General features: G+C 42.6%; 1 protein-coding gene across 4 annotated transcripts in view; it reads right to left on the bottom strand.

Annotated features, from left to right (window-relative positions):
• Window positions 1-1,104: 1,104 nt before the first annotated feature.
• The window catches only part of LOC118375190 (nuclear factor of activated T-cells, cytoplasmic 1-like), a 65,937-nt gene continuing 40,228 nt past the window's right edge, over window positions 1,105-26,813 (bottom strand). For 3 of the 4 annotated variants that reach the window (XM_052505007.1, XM_052505006.1, XM_052505008.1), the window contains 3 exons: window positions 24,474-25,082; window positions 19,875-20,108; window positions 1,105-2,919 (listed from right to left, as the gene is read on the bottom strand). In XM_052505007.1, coding sequence (XP_052360967.1) covers window positions 19,909-20,108; window positions 24,474-25,082 — 809 coding nt within the window. In that variant the 3' untranslated portion in view covers window positions 1,105-2,919; window positions 19,875-19,908. The remainder of the gene's footprint in view (window positions 2,920-19,874; window positions 20,109-24,473; window positions 25,083-26,813) is intronic. The other variant, XM_035761691.2, reaches the window with a different exon arrangement.

Here is a 26,813-nt window from a genome sequence, read left to right on the forward strand (position 1 = left end):
GGTGTCATTAGTTGTCTCTGATTGAGAATCATACTTAGGTGGCCTGGGTTTCACTGTGTGTTTGTGGGTGATTGTTTCCTGTCTCTGTGTATGCACCAGATAGGACTGTAATTTGAGTTTTCACGTTTTCTTGTTTTGTTAGTTTGTTCATGTGTACCTTAAAGCATTAAAGAAGTACCATGGAAAATTACCACGCCGCGTATTGGTCCTCTGATCCGTTTCGCCTCTCCTCTTCGGAGGAAGAGGAGGAAACTCGTTACAGTTGTTCTGATTAAAGAAGCAATAAAACTGGCATTCTTTAGAGTATCCAGAGCATCAGCATTTGTGGGTTCAGGCTCAAAATGGCCAGAAACGGCCTTCTATTCTTGTTTTGAGAAATGAAGGCCATTTCCATGCGAGAAATTTCCAAGAAACTGAAGATCTCGTGCAACATTGTGTAGTATAGAAAGAGGAGTGGGAGGCCCCGTTGCACAATTGAGCAAGAGGACAAGTACACTAGAGTGTTTAGTTTGAGAAACAGATGCCCTCAACTGTCCTCAAAAGTCCTCAACTGGCAGCTTCATTAAATAATACACGCAAAACACCAGTCTCAACGTCAACAGTGAAGAGGCGACTCCGGGATGCTGGCCTTCTAGGTAGAGTTGCAAAGAAAAAGACATATCTCAGACTGGCCAATAAAAATAAAAGATTAAGATGGGCAAAATAACACAGACACTGGACAGAGGAACTCTGCCAAGAAGGCCAGCATCCCGGAGTCGCCTCTTCACTGTTGACATTGAGACTTGTGTTTTGCAGGTACAATTTAATGAAGCTGCCAATATTTAACACTTTTTTGGTTACTACATGATTCCATATGTGTTATTGCATAGGTTTGATGTCTTCATTATTATTCTACAATGTAGAAAAAAGTACAAATAAAGAACAACCCTTGAATGAGTAGGTGTGTCCAAACTTTTGACTGGTACTGTATACTAAATAGTGTGCATAATGAATTAACTAAATATAACTTTGTAAAAGCTAAACTACACGAATGCACATTATTTGATGCAAATAATTGAGTCTATAGTCGTATAATTAAAAAAAAATACTATTTATTGACAGTACATGAAGCAGAATAGGAGCCCACAAAAAAAAGCTTTGAACAATTCATCTACATATCTGAATAATATAATACATTTTTCAGTAAACATGGCTCTATGGCTTTTAAGTTTGTGGATTAAGACTTAAAATAAATACACATAAACATATGCAGTTCTAATAAGGGAACTTGTGCTAGCTAAAGATACAATCAAAGCTGGAAGTATAAAGCAAAAAAAAAAAAGTGTAATGTATCCAGTCTAGCTATAGTGCATTCTACAACAGAATATTGGTATTGTAGTGTATTATACAGTTAACCATTTGGTAATATGAGGAGCAACATGAAACACTTGAATAAAGAGTACATTCTATAAGAATAAATACATACATTCATCTTGGAGGTTTTTGATCTCCAACATGAGAATATATTGTTTTTCACAATTGTTACCTATTCTTTGGATTAAATAGTTGTGCAGAAGAGACAAAGCTTTTCCTATTACAATCTTAAATGCATAAATTCTTTGAGAGATAAACGCTATACCTGCTATACCTGCATATTGCAGGTATTATTTTATTGACAATTTAATTGACAATTTAACCAAAGTGTGATGATTCCTTCCGTTCATATCAATGAAATAATTATTGCTAATGTACGTATTATCAGCTCCCCCCACTGTCTGTACAAGCAAAACAAACCTAACAAAACCGAGTTTCAGGGTGGAGAAAACCTGCTGCAGTTGCTCTTTCCCATTCACTTATTTTTCAAGCATAATTCTTTCCCTTAGTATCTTGCAGATAAGAACTACACAACTATGTAACAACTATGTAAAGGCAATACATTTTAATTAGAATATGGCAACCATATGAAGCATCTGCAAATCAAGCATTAGCCTGTAAGCAACAGTGTTACGATCACAAACTGACCATTAGCTAATCAAGAATATGAAATGCAAACATTCCATTGTTCTAACAGGACAGAGGCAGCACTGGTACTTTAGATGAAATTGTGGCTTTCCAAAAGGCACTAGCTTGGTTGAATATCTATCTTTCATAGTTAAAAAAATATATATATACACCTGCACAGATTGAGGTCTCTGTTTTTTCAAGGAATGTTCTTTTAATTCACTATACTCAAGGACTCAATGTAGATGCGATTTCTCAGTCCTTAGGCCACTTGAAGAGATGACTCAAGTCACAAAATTACAAAGCGGTACAAAACAGATCAAAAGTCAAATGTAACATGCATGTAAAGCTATCAGTGGTGAGTGTGAACAAGTGTTTAATTCTCACCATGAATGAAAAAACGTGACCTCGAATTTGGTTAGTTTCCCTATACTCTTATTTATTTCCAGTCAAAGGCACTTCTTTTGTTTGAAATTATCTCATTGTAAAGCCAAGAATGCAATCTGAAGATCTGTACACAAAACAAACACTTAGGCATTCAATAATTTACAATATCTGCAGACAGAAGTTAAAAAACACTCCTTGATCAACTGAAAAGCATACTTCTTGGGATTGAGCCTGGAAGGGGTGGTGCTACATACATTTTTTTCGAAGAGGTCAGCCATTTAATTTAATTTTCCATTTCTGTACATTGGAAAATCCTCTGAAATGGAACCTTCTGAAAGGCACACATTGGATTCTGATCTTCAGGATGCTGAATCTCTTGTATGTTCCACATAGTTGTTTTTTGGGCAGACTGCATGCAGATGTTATAAAAATTATTGGTATGGTATTTTCCTCTTTCTTCCCCCTCAGTCCTTCTGTGTCCATAATGAAAGTGGTGTTATGCAAGACTGTGGACGGAGATGCTTGAGAGATCGTTCCTGATGATCTCATTAACTGTGAAGAAAGGAGAAGGAAGATGTCAATATCTCACAATCTACATCAAAGCATCTCCGGTAGAGTTCATAGTATTTGAGAGCTATAGGTGTTTTAGCAGGTAATACGTCATAATATGTTCAATGCGTTTCAGTGTGAAAAATAGTCATTTGTTCAAACAGCGCAAAATAAATGGAGCCATGTTAACACAGATGAACAGCAGTCTCAGACTGTTTGGTTTGGAGGGGATACAGCTTCTTGCCCTCTACAAAATATCTAAATGCACTTCTCTCCCCTTTTCCTGCCTACTGCCACTCTTTCAGTGTTCCCACACTTGAAGAGCCCTGTCCCCTTTAATCAGCTGTGTTCTTTGGCTGATGGGAGGAAGTGACCAAACACCAAAGGGACCAACTGGAGATAAATAAACAATAATGTGCCAGTGTGGGCCTTCTGATCAAGAAGAAGATAGCAAAGGCAGCCATCTGGATTGAGGAGTCCACCATGAACCACTCACCCTTACAGTGCTGTTTTTTGGCAAGCCTCATCAGCTCTATAGTGTCTGGCAATATTTCACAATCTGGTAACATCTGAAAAACCAAGAGTTTGTAGTAAGAAAGGGTCTCCTTTGTATTAGAATAAGCCATGCCCCTTTATTACTTATAAGACCACATTCCTTCATCTCTGTTATAGTTATAGCTTCAGTATCTGAATAAATACAATACATTATTTTCCTATGACGATGATAGGGTAATGGGTCAATGGTACAAGGCACTTTTTAAATTTAGACAGACGCCTAATTGAGGAGCTCTAAAATGTCTTGATTTATTTTTGGGGGCCCTGGTCAAAAGTATTACACTATATTGGGAATAGGGTAATATTTGGTACTAAGCCTCTAACTGCCTCGGCAGCGGGTCCTCCATGACTCAGATCTAGCAACAGGCCCAGGATGTCTCACTGCTCCACCAGATATCAGCCATATAGGAAATGGGTGCGGGGTAGACCCCTGGAGCCTGGCAGCGGAAGCCAAGCGCACAAGCTTACAGAGGAATTCCCTCTGACCGAACACTGGATCTGCGGTGTTAGCTCACTCACGCCACAGCCAGGAGCTAGGGCCTGGAAAAGCAACCTGGAAATGTGAGATTTCCTCCAAACAATGGAGTGGTGCTTGTTCATTTGAGGTTGTGCGGTGCAACCCTTCCCTGTGTGACCCAGCACTGACACAGTCACTTCCACTCAGGGTTTTTCCTTCAGTTCCCTCCACAAGAAGAGTGACTGGGTGTGCCTTGCAGTGTTTGGCTGGTCTCAGAGGACAAACCCCGGAGGTGTTAACATGGAAGTCTTTGTGGTCCAAATCATGTGCAGGTCCAACTCATTTGAAATGGTCGCCACAGCTGAATGTGAAACATTAAAACTTTGTTCCACATAAGCAACCAATAAACTAAACTAAACAACTAAAGAGGTATTCCATAACATGTACAGGGATCTCGAAGACAAATCATTGGAATTTTAAAAATAGTGAAGATATTTTATTTTGGCAGTACAAACAAAACTTCCCTCTGAATCTGAGCCATTAAGTTGTCGAGACAAAGTTAATGTGTTTGGCCAGCTGATCGACTGCTATTAATAAAGAAATAGGATCTGAGTGTTGGCTAAATGAAGGAGTAGAGTTTTCACACGCGTGTGTCATAGAAACAGACACACTGAACCTATAATGTGTCTTTGAGGACAGGGGTGTATTTCAATGTGATACGACTTCATGAGTAACTTGGCAAGAGTAGATACTTGTCATTAGAGTTATAACATTTATATTCAGCGGCATTAAATCACCTTTTCTTGATCTGTCATAATAGGGTATTTAGAAAAAATGGATGGCTATTCAGTTTCCAAAGGTTCACCTCAGTGCTACAGTTTAATCTGTGTAATACAGTACATCACCAACAGACGGTTTCCAAGCCCATCTTTCAGATATGAATAAGGTATGTGCTATGAGAGCTGGGGCTTTTGTGAAGAGAAGACTCGCTATCTGTTGAAAGAGACCTTGGAGTAAGCTCTGTGCTTCAGTGTGGATTCAGTGTGGATAATGTACCATATTAGGACTCAGCTTCAATTTGATTAACATCTTTAACTCTATTGGGGTATAGGTACAATATACATCATGGCATTTTCTGATACATACAAGGTGCATAGTTTACCTTTAGCATAATCTTAAATTGAAAGCACCACATTAAGTTTCTTAGTCTTTGTCAGCAAGAAAGGTGTCCCCAGCATAAGGTGCACCTTTGTGATGATCATGCTGTTTAATGATATGCCACACCTATCAGGTGAATGGATTATCTTGGCAAAGGAGAAATGCTCACTTACACAGATATAAACAAATTTGTTCACAACATTTGGGAGAAATACGCTTTTTGGCCATAGAAATTTCTGGGATTTTGTATTTCAGCTAATGAAAAATGGGACCAACACATTACATGTTGCATTTATATTTTTGTTCAGTGTAGAAAGAAAGTTGATTAAATCTGTAAAAACACATTGACAAAAGTTTACATGAATCAAAATCTGGGATTGATTATTTAAGAGTAAGTGTTGAGTTTAACATTAACAATGTTGGTGGTAGACTCTACAGTGCTGTAGCAAGTACAATGTCCCCTTCCCTGCAAAAGCAAGCTGACCTACTGACTACAAGCAGAAAACATTGTTTACCCCCAGTGAGCCCATAATGTTGTCTGTTTACTTACGTTGCCATGGACTACATTTCATTCTGTTGCCACATTTCATGTGAGGGATCTAATTAAAAAACGCTAGCCATTGATCTGTGTATGTTTACGGATGACTCAGGCTCCCCGCCCTCAGCATAACACAAAAAATTGCCTCCCGTAACAAACATCAGTAGCATGTGGATCTGATTAGTTTGATGATGTTCAATACAGAATCTGGCGATAGAGACATTTAGAAAAACAAAGTGTTGTCCAAACACCCCAGATGGGAATTTATTGTGTGAATGGCAAGGACCACTATTGAAGGAATGGTGCAAAACGATGACTCTGCATGGCTAGAGAAACTAAGTCAGTCACACTATTCACAATCTGTCACACCTGCTCCCGCTCTACCTCTCTGGAGCTCAAGGCGCGCCAGGCTGCCTTTCATTACGCACAGCTGTCACCATCATTACGCGCATCAGCAATCATTGGACTCTCACGTTTGGATTATTCTGGTTATTAAATGTTCACTCCCTGAACCTGCTTCTCGTCTCCAGCGTCGATCCTTACAGAATGCTGACACCACTATACGAAGCATCAGGGAGGTTTTTGTTTTGTTGGTGACGTCAGGTCCGGGTGCTGCCGCCGCAAATGGTGCTTTAACTGGCTCGTCGGGCTTTCACGCCTTAGCTGGCTCGAGAACTTTCCTTTCCCCGGTTGGGTCGGCAGGCTCCCATCCCACGTCATGTCTTAGCCGGCTCGTCAGGCTACTACGCATCAGCGGGCTCCCATCCCATGTCATCCCTCAGCCGGCGCCTCAGCCGGCCTGTCGAGCTCCCACGCCTCAACGGGATCGTCAGGCTCCCATGCCTCAGTCAGCTCGCCAGGCTCCCACATCCCAGCCAGCTGGTCGGGCTTCTACGCCCCAGTCGGCTTGTCCAGCGCCTATGCCTTGGCCGGCCCATCAAGTCCGCCCAGGCGCCCCTAGGGGAGGGGGTATACTGTCATGCCTACTCCCGCTCTCCCTCCTTGGTGCTCGAGGGCGCCAGGCTGCCTTTCATTAAGCACACCTGTCGCCATCATTATGCGCATCAGCGCTCATTGGACTCACCTGGACTCCTTTATTTATTGTAATTTATATTAATTTGAAATAGTTGAGTTAGATTACATAGCTACCTCAATCGTTATTTGAAATAATTTGTGACTTCCCAGAAATAAACTAATTTACCTAGCAAGCAGGCTCAGCTAAATAGAAATCCCTCTAAATACAGTCACATCTCATAGTCACGTCATGATATTTGTAAATGAAAGAGGAATGTAATAATACAAATCAAACGGAGTTTCCCAATTCCCCATTTAGAGTATTTCTGACGCAGCACAGGAATGCCCTTATCCAGATTGTATGACAAAGGTATTTCCTAACAGATCTGCTAACTTTCTATGTTGATCTATCATTGATCCGCCAGCTCAGGGACAAGCTACTGTACAATGTAATTGCATTACTATACTTTTTTCAACTGAATTTGTATGTGTATTTTTTAAAAATGTTAAAACAAAAGGAAATGTATGGTTTAAACATGTCTTTAATGTTTATTTGTTTTAGCTGTTAGTGATCATTCCTTAATTAAGTGTTAATACATTTGTGTTCACATCATTAAGCCTTTATGTATGTGTTAAGAATGACTAAAGGTGTCTGACTTTATAGTAAGTACAGCATCATATGATAAAAGGTGTTTATGTATAGGTTATGAATGAACAAAGGTGTCTGACTTATACTAAGTACAGCCGACAACGATGATAGGGAGGAGGTCAGAGACCTGGCCGTGTGGTGCCAGGACAACAAACTTCCTCAACGTAATCAAGACAAAGGATATGAATGTAGGACTACAGGGAAAGGAGGACCAAGCCCGCCCCATTCTCATCGACGGAGCTGTAGTGGAGCAGGTTGAGAGCTTCAAGATCTTTGGTGTCCACATCACCAACAAACTACCATGGTCCAAACAATCCAAGACAGTCGTGAAGAGGGCATGACAAAACCTATTCCCCCTCAAGAGACCGAAAATATATGGCATGGGTCCTCAGATCCTCAAAAGGTTCTCCAGCTGCACCATCGAGAGCATCCTAACTGGTTGCATCACTGCCTGGTACAGAAACTGCTTGGCCTCCGACCGCAAGGCACTACAGAGGGTAGTGCGTACTGCACAGAATATCACTGGGGCCAAGCTCCCTGCCATCCAGGACCTCTATAACAGGCGGTGTCAGAGGAAGGCCCTAAAAAATTCCCAAAATTCCAGCCACTACACTGTTCTCTCTGCTACCGCATGGCAAGCGGTACCGGAGCGCCAAGTCTAGGTCCAAAACTATCCTACCCCCAAGCCATAGACTCCTGAACAGTTAATCAAATGGCTACCCAGACTATTTGCATTGTCCCCCCCCCGATTCCCTCTTTTACGCTGCTGCTACTCTGGTTATTATCTGTGCATAGTCACTTTAACTCTACCTACATGTACAATCGTGGCAAAACGTTTTGAGAATGACACAAATATTTATTTTCACAAAGTCTGCTGCCTCAGTTTGTTTGATGGCAATTAGCATAAACTCCAGAATGTTATGGAGAGTGATCAGATGAAATGCAATTAATTGCAAAGTCCCTCTTTGAACTGAATCATTAAAAAAAAATTCCACTGTATTTCAGCCCTGCCACAAAAGGACCAGCTGACACCATGTCAGTGATTCTCTCAAACCAAATCAAATTTTATTTGTCACATACACTCACATTAACATCTGCTAACTATGTGTAACGAAATGCTTGTGCTTCTAGTTCCGACAATGCAGTAATAACCGACAAGTAATCTAGCTAACAATTCCAAAACTACTACATTTACATTTACATTTAAGTCATTTAGCAGACGCTCTTATCCAGAGCGACTTACAAATTGGTGCATTCACCTTATGACATCCAGTGGAACAGCCACTCTACAACAGTGCATCTAAATCTTTTAAGGGGGGTGAGAAGGATTACTTTATCCTATCCTAGGTATTCCTTAAAGAGGTGGGGTTTCAGGTGTCTCCGGAAGGTGGTGATTGACTCCGCTGTCCTGGCGTCGTGAGGGAGTGTGTTCCACCATTGGGGAGCAGGAGCAGCGAACAGTTTTGACTGGGCTGAGCGGGAACTGTACTTCCTCAGTGGTAGGGAGGCGAGCAGGCCAGAGGTGGATGAACGCAGTGCCCTTGTTTGGGTGTAGGGCCTGATCAGAGCCTGGAGGTACTGAGGTGCCGTTCCCCTCACAGCTCCGTAGGCAAGCACCATGGTCTTGTAGCGGATGCGAGCTTCAACTGGAAGCCAGTGGAGAGAGCGGAGGAGCGGGGTGACGTGAGAGAACTTGGGAAGGTTGAACACCAGACGGGCTGCGGCATTCTGGATGAGTTGTAGGGGTTTAATGGCACAGGCAGGTAGCCCAGCCAACAGCGAGTTGCAGTAATCCAGACGGGAGATGACAAGTGCCTGGATTAGGACCTGCGCCGCTTCCTGTGTGAGGCAGGGTCGTACTCTGCGGATGTTGTAGAGCATGAACCTACAGGAACGGGCCACCGCCTTGATGTTAGTTGAGAACGACAGGGTGTTGTCCAGTACTACCTTATAGACACAAGTGTAAGGGGATAAGAATATGTACATACAGATATATGAGTGAGTGATGGTACAGAGCGGCATAGGCAAGATACAGTAGATGGTATTGAGTGCAGTATATACATATGAGATGAGTATGTAAACAAAGTGGCATAGTTAAAGTGGCTAGTGATACATGTATTACATAAAGATGCAGTAGATGATATAGAGTACAGTATATACATATACATATGAGATGAATAATGTAGGGTATGTAAACATTATATTAGGTAGCATTGTTTAAAATGGCTAGTGATATATTTTACATCATTTCCCATCAATTCCCATTATTAAAGTGGCTGGAGTAGAGTCAGTGTGTTGGCAGCAGCCACTCAATGTTAGTGGTGGCTGTTTAACAGTCTGATGGCCTTGAGATAGAAGCTGTTTTTCAGTCTCTCGGTCCCAGCTTTGATGCACCTGTACTGACCTCGCCTTCTGGATGATAGCGGGGTGAACAGGCAGTGGCTCGGGTGGTTGTTGTCCTTGATGATCTTTATGGCCTTCCTGTGACATCGGGTGGTGTAGGTGTCTTGGAGGGCAGGTAGTTTGCCCCCTGTGATGCGTTGTGCAGACCTCACTACCCTCTGGAGAGCCTTACGGTTGTGGGCGGAGCAGTTGCCGTACCATGCGGTGATACAGCCCGACAGGATGCTCTCGATTGTGCATCAGTAGAAGTTTGTGAGTGCTTTTGGTGACAAGCCAAATTTCTTCAGCCTCCTGAGTTTGAAGAGGCGCTGCTGCGCCTTCTCCACAATGCTGTCTGTGTGGGTGGACCAATTCAGTTTGTCTGTGATGTGTACGCCGAGGAACTTAAAACTTACTACCCTCTCCACTACTGTCCCATTAATGTGGATAGGGGGTGTTCCCTCTACTGTTTTCTGAAGTCCACAATCATCTTCTTAGTTTTGTTGACGTTGAGTGTGAGGTTATTTTCCTGACACCACACTCCGAGGGCCCTCACCTCCTCCCTGTAGGCCGTCTCGTCGTTGTTGGTAATCAAGCCTACCACTGTTGTGTCGTCCGCAAACTTGATGATTGAGTTGGAGGCGTGCGAGGCCACGCAGTCGTGGGTGAACAGGGAGTACAGGAGAGGGCTCAGAACGCACCCTTGTGGGGCCCCAGTGTTGAGGATCAGCGGGGTGGAAATGTTGTTGCCTACCCTCACCACCTGGGGGCGGCCCGTCAGGAAGTCCAGGAAGTTGCACAGGGCGGGGTCGAGACCCAGGGTCTCGAGCTTGATGACGAGCTTGGAGGGCACTATGGTGTTAAATGCCGAGCTGTAGTCGATGAACAGCATTCTCACATAGGTATTCCTCTTGTCCAGATGGGTTAGGGCAGTGTGCAGTGTGGTTGAGATTGCATCGTCTGTGGACCTATTTGGGCGGTAGACAAATTGGAGTGGGTCTAGGGTCTCAGGTAAGGTGGAGGTGATATGGTCCTTGACTAGTCTCTCAAAGCACTTCATGATGACGGAAGTGAGTGCTACGGGGCGGTAGTCGTTTAACACAGGTGTGAGTGTCAGCACTCTGTCATGCTGATTGAATTCGAATAACAGACTGGAAGCTTCAAAAGGAGGGTGGAATTGGAATTGGAATCATTGGTATTCCTCTGTCAACCATGGTTACCTGCAAGGGAACACGTGCCATCATCATTGCTTTGCACAAAAAGGGCTTCATAGGCAAGGATATTGCTGCCAGTAAGATTGCACCTAAATCAACCATTTATCGGATCATCAAGAACTTCAAGGAGAGCAGTTAAATTGTTGTGAAGAAGGCTTGAGGGCGCCCAAGAAAGTCCAGCAAGCGCCAGGACCGTCTCCTAAAGCTGATTCCACTGCGGGATCGGGGCACCACCAGTACAGAGCTTTCTCAGGAATGGCAGCAGGCAGGTGTGAGTTCATCTGCATGCACAGTGATGCGAAGACTTTTGGAGGATGGCCTGGTGTCAAGAAGGGCAGGAAAGAAGATACTTCTCTCCAGGAAAAACATCAGGAACTGATATTCTGCAAAAGGTACAGGAATTGGACTGCTGAGGACTGGGGTAAAGTCATTTTCTCTGATGAATCCCCTTTCCGATTGTTTGGAGCATCCAGAAAAAAAGCTTGTCTGGAGAAGACAAGGTGAGCGCTACCATCAGTCCTGTGTCATGCCAACAGTAAAGCATCCTGAGACCATTCATGTTGCTTCTCAGCCAAGGGAGTGGGCTCACTCACAATTTTGCCTAAGAACACATCCATGAATAAAGAATGGTACCAAAACATCCTCCAAGAGCAACTTCTCCCAACCACCCAGGAACATTTTGTTGATGAACAATGCCTTTTCCAGCAATGGCTTGGGGAACAAAACATCGATATTTTGGGTCCATGGCCAGGAAACTCCCCAGACCTTAATCCTATTGATAACTTGTGGTCAATCCTCAAGAGGCGGGTGGACAAACAAAACCCCACAAATTCTGACAAACTCCAAGCATTGATTATGCAAGAATTTGCTGCCATCAGTCAGGATGTGGCCCAGAAGTTAATTGACAGCGTGCCAGGGCGGATTGCAGAGGAATTGAAAACGAAGGGTCAACACTGCAAATATTGCCTCTTTGCGTGAACTTCATGTAATTGTCAATAAAAGCCTTTGACATTTATGAAATGCTTGTATACTTCAGTATTCCATAGTAACATCTGACAAAAATATCTAAAGACACTGAAGCAGCAAACTTTGTGGAAATTAATATTTGTGTCATTCTCAAAACTTTTGCCCACGACTGTACATATTACCTCAATTATTTTGACTAACCCGTGCCCACGCACATTGACTCTGTGCCGGTACCCTCTGTATTTTGCCTCGCTACTGTTATTTTACTGCTGCTCTTTAACTATTTGCTATTTATATCCATTCTTTTTAAGCTAGGGGGCCCTATTTTTATGTTTGGAAAAATAACCTTCCCAAAGTAAACAGCCTATTTCTCAGGATCAGATGCTAGAATATGCATATAATCTATAGCTTAGGATAGAAAACACTAAAATTTTCAAAACTGTAAAAAATATTGTCTGTGAGTATAACAGAACTGATATTGCAGGCGAAAGCCTGAGAAAAATCCAATCAGGAAGTGACTCTTATTTTGAAACCCCTGTGTTTCTATGCATCCCTATTGCCCATTGAAAGGGATATCAACCAGATTCCTTTTTCTATGGCTTCCCTAAGGTGTCAACAGCCCTAAGACATAGTTTCAGGCTTTTATTTTGAAGAATGAGCGTGAACGACCACATTGCGTAAGTGGACAGGTGGGGGCTCTCAGAGTGATTTGTGCGCAAAAGAGAGGCGGCCATTGTTACTCCCGGTCCGAGTGAAAAGCCAACTGACCCGGTTGATATATTATCGAATAGATATTTGAAAAACACCTTGAGGATTGATTATAAAAAAACGTTTGACATGTTTCCGTGTACATTATGGATATAATTTGGAATTTTTGTCTGCGTTGTCGTGACCGCTCTTTCCGGTGGATTCCTGGTCATAACGCACCAAACTAACAGAGTTATTTGGATATAAAAAATATCTTTATGGAAAAAAAGGAACATTTGTTGTCTAACTGGGAGTCTCGTGAGTGAAAACATCCGAAGATCATCAAAGGTAAACGATTCATTTGAATGCTTTTCTGATTTTCGTTACCAAGTTACCTGATGCTAGGTGTACTTATTGTTTTGTTACGCTATCGATAAACTTACACAAACGCTTGTATTGATTTTGCTGTAAAGCATCATTTCAAAATCTGTGACGACAGGGTGATTAACAAAAGGCTAGGCTGTGCTTCGCTATATTTCACTTGTGATTTCATGAATATGAATATTTTCGAGTAATATTATTTGACTGTTGCGCTATGCTATTCAGTGTTGCTGATGACAAATATACCGGATCTGGGATGGGTGATTGTAAGAGGTTTAATACTTATTGTCCTTAAAACTGCATTGTTGGTTAAGGGCTTGTAGGTAAGCATTTCGCTTAAGGTCTACATTTACATTTACATTTAAGTCATTTAGCAGACGCTCTTATCCAGAGCGACTTACAAATTGGTGCATTCACCTTATGACATCCAGTGGAACAGCCACTTTACAATAGTGCATCTAAATATTTTAAGGGGGGTGAGAAGGATTACTTTATCCTATCCTAGGTATTCCTTAAAGAGGTGGCGTTTCAGGTGTCTCCGGAAGGTGGTGATTGACTCCGCTGTCCTGGCGTCGTGAGGGAGTTTGTTCCACCATTGGGGGGCCAGAGCAGCGAACAGTTTTGACTGGGCTGAGCGGGAACTGTACTTCCTCAGTGGTAGGGAGGCGAGCAGGCCAGAGGTGGATGAACGCAGTGCCCTTGTTTGGGTGTAGGGCCTGATCAGAGCCTGGAGGTACTGAGGTGCCGTTCCCCTCACAGCTCCGTAGGCAAGCACCATGGTCTTGTAGCGGATGCGAGCTTCAACTGGAAGCCAGTGGAGAGAGCGGAGGAGCGGGGTGACGTGAGAGAACTTGGGAAGGTTGAACACCAGACGGGCTGCGGCGTTCTGGATGAGTTGTAGGGTTTAATGGCACAGGCAGGGAGCCCAGCCAACAGCGAGTTGCAGTAATCCAGACGGGAGATGACATTAGTTGGAGTGACGATGTCATTTTATGGGAGTAACCTAGAAGGCCAAGTTGTTGCGTTGGTCCGCCAGACCTTCCACCCATTTGGGCGGAAGTGTCTGGGAACGAGATTAGGTGTAAAGTGATTAACATGACTAACTTTTGATCCTTGGTCACCGAACCTGCCCAACCTTACCTGGTTGGGCAGGTTGCTCCCGGTCGCCCTGCCAGTGCGGCGAGGTGGAATAGCCCGCACTGGGTTGTGCAGGCGAACCGGGGACACCATGCTCTTCAGACGAAAAGGAGGAAATCAGCCGTTACAAGCATAATCTGAGCTCTAGCTCCCCCTTGCGCTAGTCTGGAGCAATGAAGTGGTGACGCAGGGTACTGTACTAAACCACAAATTACCTCTAAATCCCGCAGCATAATCACACAACTTTTAGTGGAGCAACCACTTTATTGGGCCTAATGCACAAACCTCATTCCTACAGAACAGTTTTTAATAGGTTAATGTTATTTTTAAGTCATTTAAAAAAAATTATCTGAGCGGTAGATCTTGGTTATCTTTTTGACTGCGAAAGTGATCTTGACTCAGAAAAGTCTGGTGCCATTTACGCCGGCCCAAGGAGACGCACTGGAGACCAGATGCGTAGAGCCGGCTTCATGGCACCTGGCTCGATGCCCACTCTAGCCCGGCCGATATGAGGAGCTGGTATGTACCGCACCGGGCTATGCACCCGCACTGGGGACAGCGTGCGCTCCACAGCATTACATGGTGCCTGCCCGGTCTCTCTCGCCCTCCAGGAAAAGCACAGGAAGTTGGCGCAGGTCTCCTACCTGGCTTCGCCACACTCCCTGTGTGCCTCCCCCCAATACATTTTTGGGGATGACTCTCGGGCTTCCCTCCGCGCTGCCGTGCTGCCTCCTCATACCACCGCCTCTCCACCTTCGCTGCCTCCAGCTCTTCTTTGGGGCGGCGATATTCTCCTGGCTATGCCCAGGGTCCTTTTCCGTCAAACTCGTCCTCCCATGTCCATTCCTCCTTGCGCTGCTCCTGCTGCCACTGCCTGTCACCACGCTGCTTGGTCCTGTTGTGGTGGGTGGTTCTGTAATGGTTTTCCTCCTCTTCGTCTGAAGAGGAGAGGCGAGAAGGATCGGAGGACCAATCTGCGGCGTGGTGAGTGTCCATATTGTTTTTAATAACAAAAACACTGAACACTATGAAATACAAAAACAATGAACGAATATGTGAAATGACAAAACCGAAACAGTACTGTGTGGTGAAAAACACAGACCCGGAAACAACCACCCACAAACCCCAACACAAAACAAGCTACCTAAATATGGTTCCCAATCAGAGACAATGACTAACACCTGCCTCTGATTGAGAACCATAATCAGGCCATACATAGAAACGGACAAACTAGACACACAACATAAAATGCCCACCCAGCTCACGTTCTGATCAACACTAAAACAAGGAAAACACAAAAGAACTATGGTCAGAACGTGACAATGCTTTTGGGTCCTACCTAAATAGAAACTGATAATTGACTTCAGTATTACTTACTAAAAGTGTTGTTACACAAAGGTTTTTATTATTTAATTTTGTTAGGATTATTTTGCTCTTACAGTAGAACTGTAGCCCACTCCCGACCAGTCACATTGTACAGCGTCTGAGTGGTGCAATGGTCTAAGATACTGGATAGTAGTGCAAGCTGTGTTGCTCCAGATGCTGGTATTGGTTTTAAAAGTTATGAAAACAAAATCAACTCTAAAATGTTATTTTTTAAACAAAGCAATGATTATTAGAATTATTGTTATTGTTAATATAGTATTATATAAAAGCCCATTGGATGTTCTCACAGATATATTATTAACCCTGATATTAGCAGGACAATATATATTGGTCATGGCTCCCGAGTGGCGCACAATGGAATTGCCTTGCAATTCTCCAGCTGTATCCACTGAAAGCGCGCAAGTTCAAGGCACGAGGGCAGGGGGCACGGGATGGGCCGCAGACCCGCGCACAGAAGATAGACATAGCCCATGGAGAAGGGAGGAGGAGGAAGGGGGGTGGACCCCCACCCCACTACACTGGGTAGCACAGAGCAACATTAAGTGGCATTGCACTAATAATGGCACTGACCAGGGTATCGTTCCTGCTGTTCTGTTCTTAGTGCCAGTTTGCACGTTCAAACTAAAACAATGTAACTAATATTGGCATCTTTATGCTTTCGTTAATAAAATAAAGATAAAAATACTCTTTCAAAATGCTGATGTTTATTTAGTTGTGAATCCATAACGAATCACTATCATTGAATTACAGAAATATCCTCCAATCCTCTATATGCAATTATTGCCGGAGAGTTCCATCATATTTTTCGATATACTGTAGGCAACATAAGACTCACTATTGTTGAGTAATGTGCTGTTAAAAGCGGTGTAGGTCTTATTTATTTAAAGAGTATATTGAAGTTAGAAGCAATAGGAATTGAAGCAATAGCCTACAACTATTTTAGCACCATTTCGTACTGCTCTGAGACAAGCATTGGGACTGGTCTTGATAAATCAATGAGATTTTTAATTTGACTTAATCTCTGTTTGGGTATTGGTTAGACTACAATTACACAATTAGGGTGTAGAAATGTTATGCTCTTAGTGAAACCTCTATTTAACTAGGCAAGTCAGCTAAGAACAAATTCTTATTAACAAGGACAGCCTACTCCTTCCTCCCCATCGGGGAATTGAACCCTGGTCTCCGCGTGCCCACACAACATGGGAATACTTTAGCTAAATAGCCCAGTACTGTACTCCCGACGGTCACGTTGTACAGCGGCATATTTTTCGTTCCATCCTTACGGAAACCCAGAGGGTGTTTTGTTTTTCTTGGAATAGAAACACCATAAAATGAATCAAATTAATTAAGCAACATTTCTTAAAATCAGTCCCATATACTACGTTCTTCCAAAAAAAGGTTTTAAATTCTTTAGTACAGCCACTATTAAAAGCTATCAAATGCTTCTCAAAGATGCCCTCTTGTGATCAAACTAGCATTAATGGTACCAGTGGTTCACACTTAAATAACTGTGCCATACAATTGTGCAGCACTATGCAAGCTGTGCCGCAGTACGCTGCAACTTTTAAAAGACGAACCACTGTATATTATCACAGAATATTGGCTATATGCCTGGCCTGACAATATTGTCCTTTTCAGACCATATTGTATTTCAAAACTCGAATTTTGATAACTAAATATACTGAACAAAAATATAAATGCAACATGTTAAGTGCTCGTCCCATGTTCATGAGCTGAAATAAAAGATCCCAGAAATGTTCCATAGGCACAAAAATATTATTTCTCTCAAATGTTGAACATAAATTTGTTTACATCCCTGCTAGTTAGCATTTCTCATTTGCCAAGATAATCCATCTAGTTGACAGGTGTGGCACATCAAGAAGCTGATTAAACAGCATGATCATTACACGGGTGCACCTAGTGCTGTGGACAATGAAAGGCCACTCTAAAATGTGTCGTTTTGTCACACAATGCTATAGATGTCTCAAGTATTGAGAGAGCGTGCAATTGGCCTACTGACTGCAGGAATGTCCAACAAAGCTGTTGACAGAGAGTTTAATATTAATTTCTCTACCATAAGCCACTTCAAACATTGTTTTAGAGAATTTGGCAGTACATCCAACCGGCCTCACAACAGCAAACTACTTGTAACCACACTAGCTCAGGACCTCCACATCTGGCATCTTCACCTGCGGCATAGTCTGGGTGGAATAAAGCCCTATTGAAGTGAATAACTATTTCCGATTGGCTGGGCCTGGCTCCCCAGTGGGTCGGCCAATTGACTGATTTCCTTCTGTGAATTGTAACTCAGTAAAAAAAATTGTTGCATGTTGCGTTTATATTTTTGTTCAACATAGATCAGTTGGTGTAGCACTTGCGAGGCACAGCTGAGCATAAATTGAAATAAAAATTGTATTTCATATTTTACTGGTACCTGGTGCTGACCAAGACAAGTGGGAACTCGGAAAAAACTAGGTCAAATAAGGACGTCAGTGAACTTTAGGTACGGAGGTCTAAACTTTAGAAAGATGCCTGAGTTTCTGAGTTTGATTGCCTTTGAAAAAGATTTTCCCCAGACTGATATAGTTCCCAATTATCTTGAACGCACTGAAGTCAGAAATTTACGAGTTCCCAGTTGTTTTGGACATGGCATTAGTCTTAGTGGAGGGAGGGAGGTGGAAGACTGTCCCTGCTGAGGGAACCTAATGGCGAAACTCAAGTCGCACCGCATCTGGGTGCCGAGCGTCCTGCCATCCAGGACCTATATAATATGCAGTGTCAAAGAAAAGTCCATAAAATTGTCAGAGACTCCAGTCACCCAAGTCATAGACTCTTTTCTAGGACCAAAAAGCTCCTTAACAGCTTCTACCCGAAAGCCATAAGACTGCTGAACAATGAATCAAATGGCCACCGGACTATTTACATTTACCCCCCCCCCATTTGTCACTTCTCCCCTACCTACATGTACAACTGACTTCAACTAACCTGTACCCCGCACACTGACTGTTGGTTAAGGGCTTGTAAGTAAGCACGTGACAAAGTTTAATTTGATCTGCCTCTGGAACAAATTCATGTTGTTCCTATGACCAGAGAAAGTGAAATACTTCTCGATGTTAAAATAGACAAGATGAGCTGCTAATAATAATAAAAAATGCAGGGCTATCGATACAGTTGGCTACTCATTCATTGCAGCTGCAGTGAAAGTGGAAGTAGAGAGAAGCGGGTTTACTGTTTTGTAATAGTGATGAATAAAAACAGTGTTGACAGGGCTGAACACAGGCATGAACTCCATCGTAAAAACATGAGGTTTTTGCTGTATTCTCTGATAGTGTATCTCTGGTCATGATAGTGTATCTATGGTTTTAAAATTTATGAAATCTCACGTAGGCTAGTATCAAATTTTGCTCTGACTGGGGTCGTGGAAGCTGTAGGTAGGCACAGTGATTTTAGCTATCAGATTGGCCAGCTCAGTAAGAGCACTCGATTTAGCTACAGATCTCCCGGTCCGCCGGGTAAGCGGAGTTTGTCTTTCAAACAAATGAAATGGTTCAAAATGAAAACCCTTTGCCTACCCCGCTGCCAGGGCTTACGAATCAAGTGCACCTACCGCCAACAGCGAAACACAAAAAAAGGAGCACAAGCGTTTATGCTTAAGCCATCCTTCAGCACAACAAGTCACCCTTTATGAAGCACATGTTAATATCATATTCAAAAAATGTAAAATGTCACATTTTACATTTGTGGTTATGTCACACAGTTATGCCACATTTATGAACCCTTTATAAAGCATGACACACTATTATAAATGCGTGAGAAACAAGATTCTCTGGTCTGATGAAACCAAGATTGAAGTCTTTGGCCTGAATGCCAAGCATCACGTCTGGAGGAAACCTGGCACTATCCCTATAAAATAAAATAAAAAATGTATTGGTCACACACATGGTTAGCAGATGTTATTGCGAGTGTAGCGAAATGCTTATGCTTCTAGATCCGACAGTGCAGCAGTATCTAGCAGGTAATATCTAACAATTCCACAACAAAACCTAATACACACACACGATATAGCATAGGAAAACCTAACATCTAACAAATTCCACCACAAAACCTAATACACACAATCTTGTAAAGGAATGGGATGAGAATATACAAGTATAAAATACATGGATGAGCAGTGACAAAGAGGCTAAGATGCAATAGATAGTGAAGGATACAGTATATACATATGAGATGAGTAATGCGAGATATGTAAACATTCTTAAAGTGGCATTATTAAAGTGACTAGTGTTACATTTATTAAAGTGGCCAATGATATCAAGTCTGTAGGTTGGCAGCCACCGCTCTATGCTAGTGGTGGCTGTTTAACAATCTGATGGCCTTGAGATAGAAGCTGTTTTTCTGTCTGTCCCAGCTCTGATGCACCTGTACTGACCTCACCTTCTGGATGGAAGCGGTGTGAACATGTAGTGGCTCAGGTGGTTATTGTCTTTGATGATCTTTTTTGCCTTCCTGTGACATCGGGTGTTGGAGGTGCCCTGGAGGGCAGGTAGTTTGCCCTCGGTGATGCATTGTGCAGACCACACCACCCTCTGGAGAGCCCTGTGGTTGTGGGCAGTGCAGTTGCTGTACCAGGCGGTGATACCGCCCGACAGGATGCTCTCGATTGTGCACCTGTAAAAGTTAGTGAGGGTTTTTGGTGACAAGCTACATTTTTTTCACCACACTGTCTGTGTGAGTGGACCATTTCAATTTGACGCTGATACGCACACTGTGGAACTTTAAACATGAAACATGGTGGTGGCATAGCGGCAGGGACTGGGAGACCAGTCAGGATCGAGGAAAAGATGAACGGAACAAAGTACAGTGAGATCCTTGATGAAAATCTGCTCCAGAGATCTCAGGACCTCAGACTGGGGTGAAGGTTCACCTTCTAACAGGACAACGACCCTAAGCATATAGCCAAGACAATGCAGGTGTGGCTTCGGGACAAGTCTCTAATTGTCCTCGAGTGTCCCAGCCAGAGCTTAAACCTGATCGAACATCTCTGGAGAGACCTGAAAATAGCTGTGCAACAACTCTCCCCATCCAACCTGACAGAGCTTGAGAGGATCTGCAGAAAATAATGGGAGAAACTCCCCAAATACCTGTGTGCCAAGCTTATAGCGTCATACCTGCAATGAATACTCAGGGAGAAAAAGGTGGAGATTCAAGCGCAGAGCGCGGCAGATGTTTATTAAGCCTTCGCAGAAGGTAGGAATCGTGGTCACATGCAGGCAATGGTCAAACACAGGCAGCAGTCAAAAACAAACAATACCTCATAACCATACAAACAGAAAGAACTGAACTAAATAGGGAGCTGATGAGACCAGGTGAGAAACGAACACAGGTGAAATCAATGAACAAAAATGAAAGACACGTTCAAGAACACAAAGAAAAAGAACACAAAGTTGATTAAGAAAAGAAAAGCAGAACCTTACAATACCCAAGAAGACTCTATAATGTAATCACTGCCAAAGGTGCTTCAACAAAGTACTGAGTAAAGGGTCTGAATACTTATGTAAAGGTAATATTTCAGTTTCATATTTTTATAAATTTGCCAAAATTTCAATAAATCTGTTTTTGCTTTGTCATTATGGGGTATTGTTTGTAGATTGATGAGGGGAAAAACGATTTAATCAATTTTGGAATAAGGCTGTAACCTAACAAAATGTGAAATAAAGTCAAGGTGTCTGAATACTTTCATGTGAGACAAATCTGTTATGTCAGCATATGGGTTGATGCATTTCCTGCACTTAAATAGCTATTCAGCATTGCACAAGACATGCAAAGTCAATAATTGCCAATGGAAAAATTAAATAGGTCTTGATTTCAACTTCCAGATGCTCTAAAATGTATATGCTTTCAATATTGGATCATGGTAATCCAAAAGCACTTTGTGACCACATCACACCTCCTAACCAAAACTGTAAAGTAGGTTTTGTCTCCTTCATTAAGTTAAGAATATCTAGAAAAGGTTGAGGGAAGCACAATCTCAAGGTAAAAACCTAATCTCCCTCGCTTACTTCCTTCCTTTCCATCTCAGGTCTCTTTCACCTACCTCTCAGGCGTGACTTTACAGTAACAGTACACTGTTCGCCCTGGTCCTCTACTCCTCAGGGCCACAGTGCCAGCAGGCTTATGCAGCATCCAGACCGCTCTATCTCCAGTCAGCAGCTTTTATAGCCGGTGGGCTCCCTCCATCACACACAGTCTCTGGAAGAGTAGACCTATAGCCCAGGCACTGGGCCAGACTAGTCTAGTCAGTCAGAGTTTCCATGATAAATAGTAAACAGACGGGGGACTGCATGTTAGAAGGAAGCACGGTGAGGGAGATACTGGGATGATGGAAGACAGGGATACCTCTTAATGGTGTGGTATGACAGATATTAAGCAAGTATGGAGGTCCAAATATCAGAGCTCTATGGTATACATCTTTCCTTCAGACTAAAGTTGAATGTATGGGCATTCCATTAATATATTCACAAACATACTCTAACCCAGTGGGGGAACAAGGGGTCGGCACGGGCCCCCCACCCCCACATTTTTTTCATATATACACTACCATTCAGACGTTTGGGGTCACTTAGAAATGTCCTTGTTTTTTAAAGAAAAGCGTGTTTTGTCCATTAAAATAACATAAAATAGATCAGAAATAAAGGACTATTGTAGCTGGAAATGGCTGAATTTTTATGAAATATCTACATAGGCGTACAGAGGCCCATTGTCATCAACCATGTGGAAACTCCTTCAAGACTGTTGGAACAGCATTCCAGGTGAAGCTGGTTGAGAGAATGCCAAGAGTGTGCAAAGCAGTCATTAAGGCAAAAGGTGGCTATTTGAAGAATCTCAAACATAAAATATATTTTGATTTGTTTAACACTTTTTGGTTACTACATGATTCCGTGTGGGTTATTTCATAGTTTTGATGTCTTCACTATTATTGTACAATGTAGAAAATAGTAAAAATAAAGATAAACCCTTGAATGAGTAGGTGTTCTAAAACATTTGTCTGGTAGTGTATATATATATTTTTTCTGAAGGAACGCAGTCCGGTATTAAACTTACTCTTGAAAGTTGTAATAGTTAGCACAAGTTTCAATTTCGAAATTGGGTAGTGCATCATCAATTCCTCGTCATGTTAGTCATTGCATACCTTAGAGAGCTATTTATAATCTGTTAGAAATGTCCAGATCAGCAAGCCCATATCAGTTAAATAACTTTAAAAACATTTTTTTAAATAATAATAATTTAGCCCCCAGCTGTAATTAGACATTAGACATAGCTAAATGTATAGAACGGAAGAAAATGTTTTGTAAAACTGCAAGATGTTCTTTGCACCCCATGACAAAATGTGTATAATTACAGGAAATAAACTTTAAACCTGCTAAATTCTTTCCACCAACAAAGGGGTGTGAACAGTTTGTGTAAGGAACAATGCTTGTGCCCATAGAAATAGATGTGCAGTGTGTACGTGTTCTCCAATGCTGGATGGGGGTCCCAAGTAAAACACTTGAGAACCCATGCTTTAATCTACTGTATCTCACCATTTTAAACTAATACAAATCCAGGAAGCATGACTTCAGCAGCCAACCCTAATGAGAATTTTCACAAATCAAATTTCCTGTTAGTGCTGAATCGAATAAGTTACAAACCATTGGACAGTAGGATTCGTTGCACAAAATAAAACACTTTCTATTTGTTTATGTGGGCTTTAAAATGTATGGTCGACAATTAATTAACATAACACCACACCTGATTGAGTCTATAAAATACAAATCCACATGTAACTGTGCCAAAAACATTTACTGAAGTGAGAAGTCACATTTGATTGGAACGCCTAGTGTGTCTAAAAATCCTATTTGCCAAAATACACTGTGTAATTGGGAGGCCGTTCTCCTCAGAAACTCACATCCTGTCCAAGTAGTAACCGCAAGTTCAAATCCCCGAGCTGACAAGGTACAAATCTGTCGTTCTGACCCTGAACAGGCAATTAACCCACTGTTCCTAGGCCGTCATTGAAAATAAGAATTTGTTCTTAAAACTTGCCTAATTAAATAAAGGTCAAATAAAAAATAAATAAAAAATATTAGATGAGCAATGTAAATAACCTACCACAGCATGAGCTCTGCTGCTTGATTTACCCAGACAGCAGCCTAACAGAGCTTCAGTCAGTGTGTTATTTACCCAGACTGTTAGCAGGAAGGGGACCATGATAATGGTTGGACCGTAGTGCCAGCATAATAACCAATCCAGGGCCAGGAAGCCCCACCCCAACATTTGAGCTCAGTTCAGTGGGGGGTGGGGTCTGGTCAAAGAACTCTAATTTCACTGCTGCTGATCGCTGCTGGTTAGCGACTCCACATTTCCAGCTCTGAAGGATGTTTTCCTCCTAGTGATTGGTATTGGGACACGCAGCACTGTTGTCTTGCTAACCCCAGGGAAGAGAATGTATCCCATTTATTTAAAATCAGCAGCACACAGCCCAGAACCCTTAGAGGTGGTGAATGCTGGAATCCTAGACCAGTGAGATTATAATACTGGGTTTCTAAAAATCCCCAGCTTGCAGTCTACTTGGGAGGAATAAAAGAGGTAGAGGAGGAGAGATGTTTATTTTATCAGGGCTTTTAAAAGGCCCGGCCATTATTCATGGGCTTCAAAGTACAATATTTCCACCACAGACCTACCAGGGTTCTATGATTTAACTGTAAATCCCTGTTTTAGTCAGTTGATAGCAGTGGGAGGACAAGGACCAGAGGGTGTTAATCATAAAATACTTCCTCACCAAGTTCATGAGAAGGCAATTACTGTAAATAGTGACAGAGAGTAGAATAACATAGTATTGTATATCAAGTGTGCATTTAGGTAACTTCTAAGCACCTGGCTATACAATAAATAATTAATCATATGACAAGAATATTACTTACTGTATGTTTCAATGGTGGCTTTGATCCACAATGCAATAGGATCATCTGGAGAGGTGTATGATTGATAACTCACCATCATCTAGGTACATCTGGTCCAGTTCCTGTGGCTCCTGTTTGATGTTGATAGCCAGCATGGGGCTCGACGAGCGGCCGCCTCTCTCTGGCACTTTGGATAACTGTTCGGTCACTGGGCTAGAGCTGCCACTGATGGGCTGGGGCGGCGTCAGGCAGTGGGTGGGGGAGAATGGGGCTTCTGGGCCGCTGGTGCCAGGGGTGGAGGGCTGCGAACCTGGGGAGGATGAGGCACTACTGGGTGGGTAGAGAACAGATTGTGGCTGGTAGCGTCCAGGAGTCTCCTGGATAATGGAGACATGTGGGATCGAAGACTGGGATGGGCCTGCTGACAGGCACATGGAGAAGGGTGTGGTGGGTGACAGGTCATGCAGTTTGGGACTGGTGCTGGGGGAGGATGAGCAGGACAGTGAGGAAGGCTTCCCTCCCAGTCTCTGTTGGCAAGCGGGGTAGGCACCCCCCATGCACGGCCGGAGTTCTGTGGGTATCATGGAGGTCATCACCTGTGGAGTGTAGTAGGGCTTGGGGTGTAGCGCCAGGCCAGGGCAATGCTTGGGACACACCTGAGGGGGGTCGCAGTCATCATGTGGCTCCATTTTTATCATTGGAACTGAACAAATGAGAAAAATGAGAAGAAAAGGAGAAAAATGTATAAACATGTGTTTCGATCTCCTGTCGAGTGTGAGCGGGTGAGAGAGTGAGCAAGTGTCAGTGAGTGGGTTTGTGGCTAGGATACCCACAGACAAACAAACACTCTCATCAATGAGACTCTGTGTCTGGGCCTAAGCACTCCCACCCTGCTGAAAATATTTTAAAAAGAGAAAACAGGGATGAATCATCACCACAAGAGACTTCCAGCTGGTTCTATAATAAAAAGGCCTATTTTCCTTGGATCTGACCCAAGCACTAGTATCCTGTAAATGTGACCGATCGGCTTGATTCGGTATTATGTAGCAAAATTATATATATATATATTTTTTTACATTGGATAAAAATATAGTCAGAGCATTGTATATCATACAGTAAAGTTGAGGAACAATATGAGAGTAATTCTGCTTTGAAAGTTAATAAACTTGTAACCTCAATTTTGAAAAAATGGCCAATGAATGTTTTGGTCAACCTAATGGAGAGCTCCACTTTGTCTACACCTATTCAGCATCGTTCACACCCGCTTAATCTCTAACGCCGGCCATCCCTTTAAGGATTCAGATGTGATGACATATACTAAACAACCAAAGATTTCAAGACTAAAGGCTGGTTTACACTACGGCAGTGGCGACCGGGTAGGTGGGGCAGAGCCCGAACAATTTCTGAGCCTCACATTTTTTTGCAAGAAATGGGCTTGCCTGTTTTGCATGTTATTTTGGCATTAATACCGATCACATATCAGTTTGCAAACAATGTAAATATATATATATATATCACTGAGTTAATAAAGCAGCATACAAACATAGCGTTGGCTCAGTGTGATTGGCTCAGTGTTCTGTCACTCATATAGGGACACTACATCGCCGCCAAGTCTAACGGGTAGAGCTTGAAAATTCAAGCCCCTTGGGTGCTGCCATAGAGTTACAATAGAAGTGCCCATCCAAGAAGGCTCAAGGTCATTGGTCACAGATAAATTACGTCAAATCACGGTAGCTACCGTTATATCTACGGTAGCTCATACTTTCTAAATCTTAGCTAGCAGTCGGTCATCATGAATCAAGTTGACAATCTACTGGCAAATCCTTGTTAATCCTTGTCATATGAAGAGACATAATGAAGAGAAATTATAGATACAACGTATTGGTGCTCATCGTCCATTGGACATAAACATTACACAACAACTTGGAAATGGCAAATTCAACAATGTCTGATTTGGAAGGAATCAGTGGCTAATTGCAAGCTTTGCAAAACAATTATTGACCTGCTATTCAGTGGAGAGGCTGTGTGGTCCCAAGTCTAAGATTAAGGGTCTCTTTTCCTAGTTTAAAATCATAAGCATTCAACATTGGCCATTGTCAATGAGCATGATTTGTGCCACGCTCAAAATAACTGTTAACTCGGAACTGCAAAATTGGACTTTAGTGAGTTCAAGACAACTGGGACCTCTTGCCTCTTTCTAGAGGTACGACCTGAAGATCACTGACATCATCATGATTCAACCTTTTTTCAGTTGTGTAGTGACTTTGCTGGTATGCATCCCACATTTAAAAATGTTTGCCTCAGCGAGATTTACATGCTAAAATCACCACAGTCTACGGGTGTGTTCGTAAATTTAATCTGAAGTGTCAGAGTGTGCTCTGGACATTCGTGTCACAGCGTTGTCAGATTGTCCGTTTGTAAATTTAGAGCATTT

Source organism: Oncorhynchus keta, unplaced genomic scaffold, assembly GCF_023373465.1.
Source record: "Oncorhynchus keta strain PuntledgeMale-10-30-2019 unplaced genomic scaffold, Oket_V2 Un_contig_2186_pilon_pilon, whole genome shotgun sequence".
Lineage (NCBI taxonomy): Eukaryota > Metazoa > Chordata > Actinopteri > Salmoniformes > Salmonidae > Oncorhynchus > Oncorhynchus keta.